The 13,607-nt window shown below is 39.0% G+C and overlaps 1 protein-coding gene across 3 annotated transcripts in view; it reads right to left on the bottom strand.

Annotated features, from left to right (window-relative positions):
* The window catches only part of RANBP17 (RAN binding protein 17), a 300,545-nt gene that overhangs the window by 94,485 nt on the left and 192,453 nt on the right, over positions 1–13,607 (bottom strand). For all 3 annotated transcript variants that reach the window (XM_084764395.1, XM_084764396.1, XM_084764397.1), the window contains 4 exons: positions 13,026–13,099; positions 12,042–12,122; positions 919–982; positions 728–836 (listed from right to left, as the gene is read on the bottom strand). In XM_084764395.1, the coding sequence (XP_084620521.1) occupies positions 728–836; positions 919–982; positions 12,042–12,122; positions 13,026–13,099 (328 nt within the window). The remainder of the gene's footprint in view (positions 1–727; positions 837–918; positions 983–12,041; positions 12,123–13,025; positions 13,100–13,607) is intronic.

Raw genomic sequence — 13,607 nt, 5'->3', positions numbered from 1 at the left:
AGCCAGGCATGTTGGCACACATCTTTAACCCCAGCACTCAGGGAGGCAGAGGCAGGTGGATCTTTGTGTGTTCCAGGCCAGCAAGCCCCAGGAAGCTAAGATTTAAAAAAACAAAACAAAACAAAACAAAATCAACCCCACACACAAACAAAAACCCACAAACAAAAAAACAAAAAGAAAAAAAACAAAAGCAAACAAACAAAAAACTCCAAGATGCAAGAAATATATGAAAACAAGAGCAAACATTAATAGTATAGGTGTCGTGTCCTTAAGACTGTTTCAAGACTTCCTGTCCTTGACTTTACAGTACTGGGGATTGACTTGGGCCCTGTACATGTTAGGCAAGTGTTTACCACTGAACAACATCCCTGGCCTTTATTTATTTATTTTTTTTAAAGATCGAGGTCTGCCAAATTACTGACCTCAAACTCACTCTGCAGTCCAGGCAGGCTTTGATTTTATCTTCCTGTCTCACCTAAGCCTCCAGGCCCAGAAAGTAAAATTGTGGGTCAAAGGGTAAAAAGAAAAACAAATTGTAAGGTAAAGAATCAGAGAAAACAATACAAAGATTTGTCATTGGTTGCAATGCTAACAGGCAAGCTCAAAGCTTAGAGAGGTACAAACCTGTCAAAGATAGCAACTTCTAACAGTGAAACGCTACGCTTACCAGTGTTGCACTTCTCAGTCAACACTGTTGACCCCCATTAGTGAAGCTTCATCAACTTACCTAGATCTACCATCAGAAGGCGAGTGAGGGCTGTGTAGAAGGTTGTTCGGCACCTGAAATCACTCAGACTGTAAGTGTCACTGATGCCAAGAAATGGGAAGTGTTCACTCTAAGGAAAGCAAAAGAGCACGGGACGTTACCAGTGTTTGACCTAACCAGAAAATTCTAGTCGTTAAAGAATTAAGACGTACCGTGTGGTTTTTTAGCATGAATTTCACAGCATCTATTTTCACAAGTTTTTTTAAAAGGATATAGGTAAATATGTTAAGGAATCTGTAGAAATACATGTAGAAAATCACAAAACATAACTAAAATGGCATTTTAGTACGTAAAGAGAGTTAAGTATTTCTAGGAGTACTCCTATAGAAATGCCTTTCATTTTGCTAAGAAAGATAATCTATTATTAAATAGGGCAATTACTTTTCCATCTTATACATATTCTAGTTATGGAAAGAAAGAATGGATCCTATAATTAAGACAAGAACCCCTCACTATTAAAGCCTGGATAGCAGGAAATTGAAACTGACCCTTTTTACATTTGGGCATAGCTGAAGAATTTCTGTTCACTAATGCTACTTCATAATAAAATTATTATAAAGACTCATAATAGACTATCAAGAAGGAGAAAATTATTCAATTTTAAGAAACAATGAACTCAGAAGTTTAAAACCAAATTCTAGTTAGAAAGATATAGCAAATTTCATGTCATTAAGTGTTGAAAGACAGCTTAATGTAACTAATATTTCTCAAGTGTTTAAGTAGAAGACATTTTTCATGTTATTTTATCCAGTGTTCACAATTACAGTGTTATTTATTCTGTCCTGTAGATACAAAAACAGAAACTTAAAGAAATTAAGTTGTCCATCTAAGATTGAGCGGATATAGTTGACATTTCTGAAATTTGAACTAAGGCTTAATTTAAAGGACCATGTTTATTCATTTACTTCATTAGTCATCTGGACAGGCAAACTATGAGTGAGAATAAAACTTTTAGAGACCAGAATCACGAATAAGAAGCCCAGATAGCTCCTGGTCTACTTTGGGTTTCAGTGATGTGTACCCAGGGTGCAGCCCTCTCTTCAGCATACTCATGTGCTTTCTGCTATTGTACATCTTGGTTACTCTATGTCCTTCCACCTGTCTCGAAGGCTACAGTAATTCCCTAACTCTACTCATGTCACAATGGAAACAATCAGCTCCTTTCTGTCATATTATCTCCAAGCTCTGGACCTTATAAATTTCCTCTGTATAATTACACTGAAAAGCCCAACTACCATTTTAGACAGAGTGAAAAGCACGCTGGGACACAAATCAGGAAATGTAGGGTCTTGGCTGGACCACACTTCTCAATCATCTGGACGAGCCTAAATAACCCACTCAGCCTGACTGAACCTTAGTTCCTCTCCAGCAAATGAGAAGGGAGTCTATGGCCAAGTAACTACAGGGCTGCTCTGAGGATCAGATGATGCAGACATCTTTATTGAATATAAACCAGGAAAAAGGCATGAGGATGAAAAACACTTGGGAACGACTAGTAGCTGGTGAGCAAATTTTTACAGCTTTACAGGCAAATTAGTATCCCTTGCAGTTGTTCAGTGATCAAATAAATTATACAAAATTAAATACCTTTCTCAATGACACTTAGATTTAAGTCTGTCCAACTTCCAGGTGACCACTAGAGTCACCTTCACACACACTATAAACTCCCCCTGGACAGGACTGGCAGCCACGCACTCTTCAGTGTGTTACATTTTCTGGCACTCAAAGGACAAGATCAGCACTGATAAGCAGCAAGCTTTCCTTAGATTTGAAGACGTGGATCTGATGACTTTTCAAAATCATCAATCTTTGAGCAGATGAACTGCCACTCAGACTTCACTCAGTTAAACAAGGGTGGGGAATCAATAAACTTAGAACTATCTTAAGTAATTACCAAAGGTAATTCTCTTAAATTTCTAAGTTAAAAGTGACAGGGTATACAGGTAATATGAATGCTGCCATTAACAGGAGCCTTCCTGTCAGCACTACTAACAAACAGCGAGTCATGTTTTGACAATAGAATATTTATGGAAGCAATAAACAGAACATCCACAGGAAAAACATCATCTGCCAAAGACATTTTCTGCAGAGCTGCATCTGTGCACTTTATACCAAGGTCAGCCCCCACTGCCTTTTAATTAATTCTCAAGAAAACTGATTAAAATTTTGAAAAAATACAATAATGAGAATCCATCTGAATATTTACATGCCTTTACAGGAATTCAGTTCTAAGCTACCTAATGGTCCTAAGACTTGTAATGTTAAAAGGAAAAGGCGGGGGGGGGGCTGAAGAGATGGCTCCAAGGATAAGAGCACTGACTGCTCTTCCAGAGAACCCAGGTTCGAATCCCAGCACCCACATGGCAGCTCATAACTGTAACTCCAAGATTGGACACTTTCACATGTAGGTAAAACACTAATGCATATAAAATAAAGGTAAATTTTAAAAAGGCAAAGGCAAATGGACATCTTTATGGTCTTTTTTTTTTTTTTTTCTAGCAGACACGTGTGCTTTGAAGTTGCTCCATTTAGGGCAGGATGGGTGGGTTAAGGCAGCATTGGGCTAGGTTTGGAGGCCTGCACTCACTGCATGGCAACAGCCACAGCAACAGCACTAAGGATGGTACAGAGGAGCAGACCTTGGCCTAGGCTACACTGGGAAGGTGCTAATACATGGTAAAGCAAGGTTCAAATCCAGGTCTGATGACCTCCTTCCACTCTGTGACACACACCTACTTGGCTTTAAAGGCTAGTGCTTATTCCTTTGCCCAACTTGAAATACAACTGTAATTAGAAGTGGGTCCCACACATGACAGGATCTTAATCTTTTGGGAGTGATCAATTTGTTAATGGTCAAATGTTACATCTGACTGAGCAATTTTCCAGAAAATTCCTCTGCCTATGTGGTTATAAGACATTAAAATGGGTGAAGAATGGCCAGGAAGATAGTAACCATGTCTAACAGAAAAAAGCAAGAAGTCAAAAGAATAGTTTATCTTATATACAGCTACAATTCTGAGTGGTCTATCTTTGCAGAAGATAACTAAACTGAGAATGAACTGGTTTTTATGAGTATCACACAGGTTAGCAGCTGATCACCACAGGAGCAGCAAGTGTGGTTTCAACTCATGAGTATTGTCTTAGCATTTCTATTGCTGTGATGAAACACCAGGGACCAAAAAGCAAGTTGAGGAAAAAGGGGTTTATTTGGCTTACATGCTGTCATCAAGTGCCTGACATTATAAGACGTTTTCTTTCTTTCTTTCTTTTTTTTTTTTTTTTTTTGGTTTTTTGAGACAGAGTTTCTCTGTGTAGCCTTGGCTGTCCTGGACTCGCTTTGTAGACCAGGCTGGCCTCGAACTCACAGTGATCCACCTGCCTCTGCCTCCCGAGTGCTGGGATTAAAGGCGTGCGCCACCACGCCCGGCATAAGACATTTTCTTAATGGTGATTCCCTCTTGCCAAGTTGGCATAAAACTATCTAGCACAATTGACCCCTTGTCAACTTGACACACAAACACATCACTATTAAGCCACCTTTCCTATCTCAATCATCCCCTAAGATTTCATATTAAAAACATAAATAACTTTAGAAGTCCCACAGTCATTACAAAGTCAAACATAAAAAATTCATTCTCTATAAAATAGCCAATCTCTTTTAAAATTCAAAACCTTTTAAGTGTGGGCACCTGTAAAACCAGAAATAAATTAAACACTTTCTTACTTCAAGAGGTAAGCACCAGGGCACAGACACATCAAATCAAATCAAAATCAAATGACTTATCTTCCACTGTCTAGGGTTCTTTCTCGATCTTCTGGGCTCCTCCAAGGGACAGGAGTCCCTTCTTTGGCTCTTCCCACTGCAGCACTCACAGCTTGTCTTCTAGGCTCTGTCTGGCTCCTCTCCACTGCTGCTGCTGTTCTTGCTGGTCATCCCATGGCAATGCTGAGCAGCCCTTTCATCAATAGCTTCTCATAGGCTCTCTTCATGGTGACAAGCCTCAATCTCTATGCATCATCCCTTTAGTCCCGGGCCTTTAGCTGCCACTGAGGCTACACTTTCCCTAATGGCCTCTCCTGCTCTCCACGACTCTTTAATGCCTTTGAAACCAGTACCACCTGGGTAATTCTTACATTACCAAGTTCGGTTGCCAGTGACACCCTTGGTTACCTCTGGAACACAGCTTCTGTGTGCTGACCCTCAGGAAACACTTCCCAGAGGATTTGATCTTAACAATGCTGGCCTCTTTTTAATCACTGCCAGTTCCAAGTGACCAGCACCAAGTATTCCAGCAAAGCAAAGGTTTGACTTTAGTAATTCAGCTGATTCTTCAGCCCTAGATAACCAGAACCAAAGGATCGTTTAAAAAAAGATTTATTTATTTATTATTTACACAGTATTCTGTCTGCATGTGTGCCTGCACACCAGAAGAGGGCACCAGATCTTATTATAGATGGCTGTGAGCCACCATGTGGTTGCTGGGAATTGAACTCAGGACCTTTGGAAGAGCAGACAGTGCTCTTAACCTCTGAGCTCTCTCTCCAGCCTGAACCAAAGAATCTTAATTCAAAACAACAACAACAACAACAACAATTGCCTTCAGAAACGTCACATCCCAGGCCTCCATCTTCTACACTGCCCTCTACACTCTTACTCTCCAAGCTCCTCGAGAACAGCCTTCCAAGCCCTGTACTCAATGACTTTTTAAAAATACAGAATTCCAAAGTTCTTCCATATTCCTCCCTAAAACAACATGGTTAGGTCTGCCAACTTGTCTTAGGGTTTCTATGGCTGTGATGAAAATCATGCATAAAAATCAAGTTGGGGAGGAAAAGATTTGTTTGATTTACACTTCCATACCATCGCTCATCATCAAAGGAAGTCAGGACAGGAAATCCAACAGGACAGGAACCTGCAGGCAGGAGCTGACACAGAGGACATGGAGGGTGTTGCTTACTGTCTTGCTCTTCATGGCTTGCTCACACTGCTTTCTTAAAGAACCCAGGACACCTGCCCTGGGACAGAAACCTGAAACCACCTACAATGGGCTGAACACCTCCCCCATCAATCACTAATTAAGAAAATGCCCTTTAGCTTGCCTATAGGCCAATGTTATTGAGGTATTTTCTTAATTGAGATTCCCTTTTCTCAGATGACTTTAGCTTGTGTCAAGCACATCTATCACATTTTATCAAATCTAAAAGACCACCAATTGTAAAAACAAACAAAAATTTTTAGAAAACTAATACAATTTTTAAATATATTATTAGAAAAAATTGCTTTTATTTTTCATTTTATGCGTGAGTGTTTTGCCTGCATGATGTAAGGGTATCACATATATGCAATGTGACATCAGTTGGAGACAATTGTGAGCTGCCATGTGTGTGCTAGAGACTGAGCCTGTGTCCTCTGCAAGATCAGCAAGTACTATTAGTCCTCTAGCCCCAAAAAAGTGATTCTGAATAATGTTAACCGAAAGCTATACCTTACAATGACAGAGTTAAACTGTGAAAATAGTTTCAGAATTGAAAAGTGTGCTCCATAGTCACTAAGCATAGCAGGGTGGACAATGAGAGAATTTAGGCAGATACAGCAGGGACACACGTGTTCCATGTTTGCAGACAATTTACACCTTGAAAATAAGAGCAAGTCAACAGATAAGAAGATTGTATGACAGAAATATGAGTTAAATCCTGAGGAAACGTATGGTCACAACCTTAACCAATGGACTCAAGTTTCAGTCACCCAATAGGAGAGGTAACAATACGTTCTAAGAGCCAATAATGTAAAGTTTTCAGAAGTAGGTTTCATTTTGTTTTGTCCTTATCTCTGGTGTTCTCAGACTGGGCTTGTCTGTGATGCTCTGGCTGGCCTGGAACTAACTCTGTAGACCAAGCTGGCTGTGAGATCTGCGTGCCTGTCCTTCTGAGTGGTGTGCTAGGATTGAAGGCACAGGAGGAGCCACCACCACCTGGACAGAAGTTAAGTTTTAATCTCTAATAATTTACAATATAATAGAAAAAAGAATAATGCATAGCAAACAATATTACACTCATACCTAAGATGTATTCATAAGAACACCATGTTTAAGAAGACTAAGAAGAGCTGGGCACGGTAGCACACTCCTATAATCTCCATACTCAGGAGGCAGAGCCAGGCAGAGTTTTGTGTGTTCGAGGCCTGGTTTACAAAGTGAGTCCAGGATAGCCAGGGCTACCCAGAGAAACCCTGTATTAAAAAATGAACAACAGACAGCAACAGCAGCAACAACAACAACAAAGAATCAAATATGATGAGAAAACAATGAAAAGAATTAAATATTTAGCAAGCACTAAGGAATTAAGGACTAAAACTATTTCAGTATGGTTTTCTAAAATCTTTATGAAAATCTGACAAGAACCTAGTTGAGCCACCCTGTCAAAGGATGGGGACTGGCATTTTGAGTCAGTGATGGGCAAGGAAGGCATCAAGCAGATAGAAAAATTAATGTCCGTCACCCCAGAGTAAAGCATAAATAGCTGCTGCCAGCAGCGAGTTAGGGAACTCAGCAACGGTGCTAAATGACTTGACTATCAGCGATGTAACCTTGATCTGAGAAGCAAGTGGAAGTGATTCTGGGCTTTGGAAGAAAAATGCTCAGAGCCAAATGCTGAGGACCATGGTCTTGTGAAGAAGGAAGTTGGTGAAGGCCTAAATAGGTGCCCGAGTAGAGGACGACCACACTTGAGGCCAGTACACAACTAGAAGCAGGAGCTAAATTCCAATGACTTTCTTAATATTGGACAGAGAAAGAAAACCTAAGACGATGAGAGCTGATGCATCTGGAAACGAGTTTTGTTCAACATTCTCACACAGCATTTGCAGGGAAAGAAAACAGCGTACTAAGCTTAACATTTTCACAAAAGTACAACTTCTACTCCTTATTTCTAAATGACTTCCTGTGACACACGGTTTCACTTCCATGTTTCACTGTGACTTTACTCTATACTTTGGTTTCATCTCTCATCCTGTATTTTCTCCTGACTCCCGTCCTATTCACAACCCACAGCTCCCCAGTAGTAATAGCTACTATGCATAGCACTTGGTAATTTAGAAAAGTATTACATTTAATAGGATGCTTGCTTTACGTAATAAAACCGGCTCCTCAGAAGTAGCTGTATCACGGACTGAGCCAGCCTGCAGTGTAAGCAGGAGGAGCAGGGCTCAGACCTCAGAGCCCATGCGAAGCTAAGGGTAGCCTTAAGCACACTCAGAACTCCAGCACTGAGTGGTGAAGACAGGAGGGTCACTGGCGATGGCTGGCCACCACCCTAGCTGAAAAACTAGTACATACTTCACACATACATGCACAAGTACATGCAATACATATGCAAAAACCCAGTTATATCACTGTCACATACCACATTATTTTTAATGTATACATTTCCAGACAATTAGTATATAATATGAACTAGATTTAAAATGTTTTATGTTAGTAAAGCAATTGACTTTGGGCTCTTAGAGGAGAACTATGGAAAGAGGTCCAAAATCAGGCCCCATTCTCTTAGAATCGAAGGCTTTTTTGCCTTGCATTTGGCGAATGCCTAGGTGAATTGAAAGAGAACAAGAAATTGCAGAAAATTAAGATGAGTGTAGAATGAAATGTAGAAGTCACTATGTTAAATGTAAAATCATCTTCGGTGAGTTAGTCCAAGGCCAATGAAAGAGAATGATTTCCTCACATCACAGGTAACAGGCAGACCCCGAGGGGTACGAGCCACACATCTGATGGGGCTCCAGGCTAGACTTAGAGATGTCTCATCTTGGTTTCAAGCTCTATTGTTGGAAATCTTGATGTTATGAGTGATTTTTAAAGAAGGGACCTCCAGTTCTCATTTTGAGCTTGGTACTCAGAATCTCTAGGTGTTTTTGTGATAATAAAGAAACCAGTGGTCCAATGACCTGTTGAGAATAAAGCGAAAGATTAACATAGAACCCTTCTTATGGGGTCTATTTTTATTTAAAAGAGATTTTGTTTTTACTTATATGAGTGAGTGTGTGTGTGTGCGTAGTTGCCAGCACTATAACAGCCTGACATGGGTGTGGGCAAGCTCTGGTCCTCAGGAAGAGCTCTCAGCTGCTTGCTATTACACGTGTGACGCCCACAGTGCGGCCGCGTGCTGCCAGGTGGAGTCGACAAGCGCGCTGGAGAGACTCAGCGCTGCCCTTTGCAGCAGCCGGGGGAGCTAAATTTGAAGGGCTTTGTTACTTTCACTCTCTCTGGTTTCCTCAGAGGCTTTCCTACTCCACTCACTTCAACAGTCTCACCATTGCTAATCCAGATAGAAACGAGAATTCCAGATGTGTAAACACTTCAGGGAAGGGGCGCTCCGTGGCACTGACCCTGCCTGTGGACGGCTGGGCCCAGGTGGAGCAGGTAGGTGAGCTCTCTGCACATTAGCTCAACCTACTGAGAATGAAGAATTCTTGAATTTTACTTGTGGAAATTCTGAGAGCATAGTAAAAAGCTACTTAAATATACTTGCAAGATGTAATATCCGTCTGTCCATCCATCCATCCATGGCAATGAATCTGATGGAAAAATATAAAAGTTCTCTCAAAAGGGCTCCTGAGCTTCAACTTCAGCACACTTCACAGACTCAGAGGGCGCAGACAGAAGCCAACAGCCCCTTGGTGGGACAGGAAGAGGCTGTGTAGTCATCAACACCCCGTTCCCACAGCCTCACTTAGGAAGCTAGATGACCTCTGATCTGTCACAACTGCTCATTTAGTGCTAACAAAGCTGCGGGAACATGTGCCATGGAAAGCCTGGCTCGGGCATATGCACCCAGTCAGCAGTGCAGAGCTGCACTAAGGAGGCAGGTCCTCAGGTCCTGGTCAGAGCCTTGCAGAGAGAGAGGTGCTGGTGTGGGGCCTAAGGATGTGATGGTGACAGACAGCCCTAAACGCATGTAAGCCTGGCCACTGCTTGATGGGGGCTCTAGCTTTTCTGTAATTCCTAAAAACAATCTTCCGTAATTTTAATTTCCAAGCACCAGGTCAGATTAAAGAAAAAAAAAAAATCAACTCTCACAGATTGGCTTTGAATGTTGTAAGCAGTGAACTAACAGCCACTTGAAGCACACAAAATAATAGAAACCCAAACCAAAACAACACAAAACAATATACCCAAAGTGCTGTGACACACATTATAAATTAAGAAAAACAAATTACAAGACCACATGGTTTTTATTAATTTGCTAATAATATTTTTAAAATATTTCGAGTATCAAAATAAGGCTTTTCACTAATGCAGACTCGTAGGTGATCATTACTGCCTTGCATGGTTTCTACAGCTGAGGAATGCTATTGTATATTTAACAAAAATCATGTATTACTTTAAGATCTCAATTTAAAAACTCATAAAATAATGAAATTGGATAGAACAACAAAACACACATTAGGTAAGTAGCAACTGCACCGAAATGGATACACCAAGCACATATTCCATTATGTAAATGAATTCAAAGATACTTCGTGACTGATCAGCTAGAAGGGACATAATGATTTATAATTCAAATAACTGAGCACTGAAATCAAATTGAGCTAATCTATATTTCTAAATATGCAAACTTGAAATAATTGTTAGAAAATATAAATCAATGTACCTGCATCGAAATAATTCATATCTGTTATAACCTTTAACCTTCATCTAATAAGTTTTCTGAAAATATGACTTTTAAAAATTAATTTTGAGAGATATTTAAAAGGAATAAACAGCTTATAAAATAAAGTTATATTTGTATCTAAAAACAGATAACAGAAGTATCTTAATAGATACCAATGAATTAGGCATTATGCAAATTATACTAAAATACAAATCACATTAATTTTATATTAAATATCATTTTCACACTAAAACCAGAGTGAATCTAAACAATAGGTCTGTGCTCTACAACACAAGCCTTCTTGCCAGATAACACGTTTTCACAGTAATTCTCTGTGAAAACCTGGAGAGTTTGCAATACTATGAAGTACTTATAAACCACTTCATATGTTAGAAATAAAGAGTGTTTCAGCACCATTATTAGAAAAAAATACAGGTTGAGTTTTTTTAATAAGAAAAAATACATATCTTAAAAAGCCAAAATGACCACTGGAATTGGGTTGTATATCACTTTCCAGTGAAGAGGAAAAACAGCCTGGACAGGTGTAATTTATCATTTTTCTGATTTAATATCAAAGAAATATATTAAAATAATAAAAAGAATCCTGAAATCCTCAAAATTTGTAGTGATAAATAGCCCTCCCTGTCTTTATTGCATTATACCTACTAACAGAAATATTGCATGGTGGATTTTGCCAGACAAGGACGATTATTTTCCAATAAAAAGTTGCATATTAAATTCCAGCACAAAAGTGGGTGTCTAATACTTTGGAAATCTTTTATGGTTTATGGAGGAACACAATCTTAAACTTAACTAATACAAGCATATTCCTGGAATGAAACTACATTAAACGGTTCCATCCAAAGCCAACTGTTTTCAGAATGTGTCCTTATATTAAAATATCAGCTAATCTTACAGATTAACTAAGCCAATGCTCACTCGCTTGCTTATTTATTTATTACTTATTTATCATAACATCTATGTATCTTACAGCTAACTTGCAAGCTACAATCTATAATCTGATTCTCACTGGTAGAAATATTATAATAACTAATCTAATAAGGATGATTTCTAGTTTCAAAATTTTAAGGATTTCTAGAGATAAAAATGTACACATTGAATGTATAATAGAAAATCTTAATTTAGAGTAAGTTTAGTGATAACCTGGCAAGGAGGCCGACAATCCAAAAGGTAGTTAAGAAACCTGTACCCCTCTTTCTGTGGCTCCTTTGTGTGTCTCAGCTCGTGCCAGCCATGCTGGCTGAGAAGGATTGCTAGAGCACGTGACCCTCTTCAAGTTAGTTATGCGCTTTCTTTCAGAAAAAGAATTTCTAAAAATTATGAACTATGGACTGAGACACAGAGGTGCTGATACTTTATTCTGTAGCTGTTTATTAGTCTATATTACTATAAGCAAAAATAGGCAGGAATATATATATGTGTTCATTTAAGATCAGCTATGATGAAAAATGCTTCGGTATACAGTTATAAACATACACTTATAAATAAGGCTAAACAGATCAGACATTTTATTGTAAATTTTTGGAAAATTAGATGCAAGGAAAACATTTGGCTATGTAGATGGACCTGCTGGCTTAGTACATCACTCAGACAAGGAAAAGGATATCCAACCGAAAGGTCACTGAGGAACTGAAGAGTCCTTGAAATTACAGGCTCACATCTTCCCCAGTACTTAAGGTTTGTAACACTAAATATGAAAGAAATTTTTTACATTGTTAGATAGCCACCTGCATAGGGAGAACCACAGGAACATAAACATATTTTATGTAAGTTAGGTGACTTCAATAATAAAATGAAAAGCATATTCAAATTTCAACAGAATTTTTAAAATTCTTATAGCACATTTAAATGTTTATAAATCAATCTATAGTGAACATTGGCATAGAATTCTGTAAGTTTAAAATAGCTGCGTAAATAATTCTCTTAAGTGAGTCAGCCTATAATGTTAAGTGATTCGCAAGAGAAACATTAAGTTTGGAGTTAAGCCAAACAGAGTAGAAATAGGCATTATCATCACAAAGGAAGTAAATGAAGGTGAACCAGCATCTGGTGGCCAAAACTGACTTACAGTTGTGGTGCCGATCCAGCTTTGCTCCTGCAAGGGCTGTCCGTGAGACACATAGCATGCACGTAGAAGCACACAATGTGTGACTACAAGGAGACACCCTTCAGCTCTATAAACACATCTTTGCTAGAGCCAATGGGTTGGGTGCTCTTGTTTAAGGCAACTGTGACTTTAGTTTACAATTAGCCCTTCATTGATCTTTGAGGTAGGGTGTTTTGTTTTTAATCATAAAGTAAAAAACAATGTTGCCCAATGAACTGTAGAGTCAGTATCTATAAGTCCTTCTAGTACCCTCTTCTGATACTGTGTACTCTAAACATGTGGACATCCTAACAAATTACAGTCCCCTGTAGATGGTGAGTTTTAAGTATAACCAGTAAGCTTCAATGAAGAGCAATGAACACACTAAAAATCAAAGCCAAGATTTTATACTAAAAATTAGTATCTATAAAGAGATTCAAATGCAGTAAGACATTATGCAAATCAAAACAACAGAGGAAATGAAAAACCAACACAGACACTCACATTTTCGTCATGAATGTTTCCAGAACATGGTTATCATCTGCTATTCCTAAGACTTCAGACATACGTGCGTACACCTGCATCAAAAATGAAGTGTGAGAAGCTGTAGAATTCATAGGCAGCTGGAAAAAAATGACTCAAATTAACAAGTCTAAAACTCAAAGATCTGCTACATTCACACCGAAACAGGAAGTGAGCAGAGGACTACTGAAATTAAAACATTAGTGTCCCGGATTGCATTAACTCCCCACAGGAAGCACACCTGCTGGAATGTGCATGTGCTCACACACACACAGACCCACACTCATTTTCACCCACTACACCTCAAAGCTGGGAGCCATCTTTTTCTTTGCCCTGAAAAAAAAAATCTGGAAAATAGTACTCAGTAAAAGAATCTAAAACAAACATTTTCTACCTATTCTAGATTTCAGCAAAGCATCAATAAATTCAAGATAACTCATGGTGATTATGAAAGTAAGTGTTTCTAGAAAACCAGGGAATGTGAATCAGTTACAGGCGCTCCTTGTAATACTCTCTACCTGAGACAGACAAGTCTAACTGTGGATGGTGGGACTGAAGGATCCA

This window comes from Acomys minous, assembly GCF_964271855.1.
Source record: "Acomys minous genome assembly, chromosome: 16".
NCBI classification, from domain to species: Eukaryota; Metazoa; Chordata; class Mammalia; order Rodentia; family Muridae; genus Acomys; species Acomys minous.
This window is presented reverse-complemented; position numbering and strand designations above follow the sequence as displayed.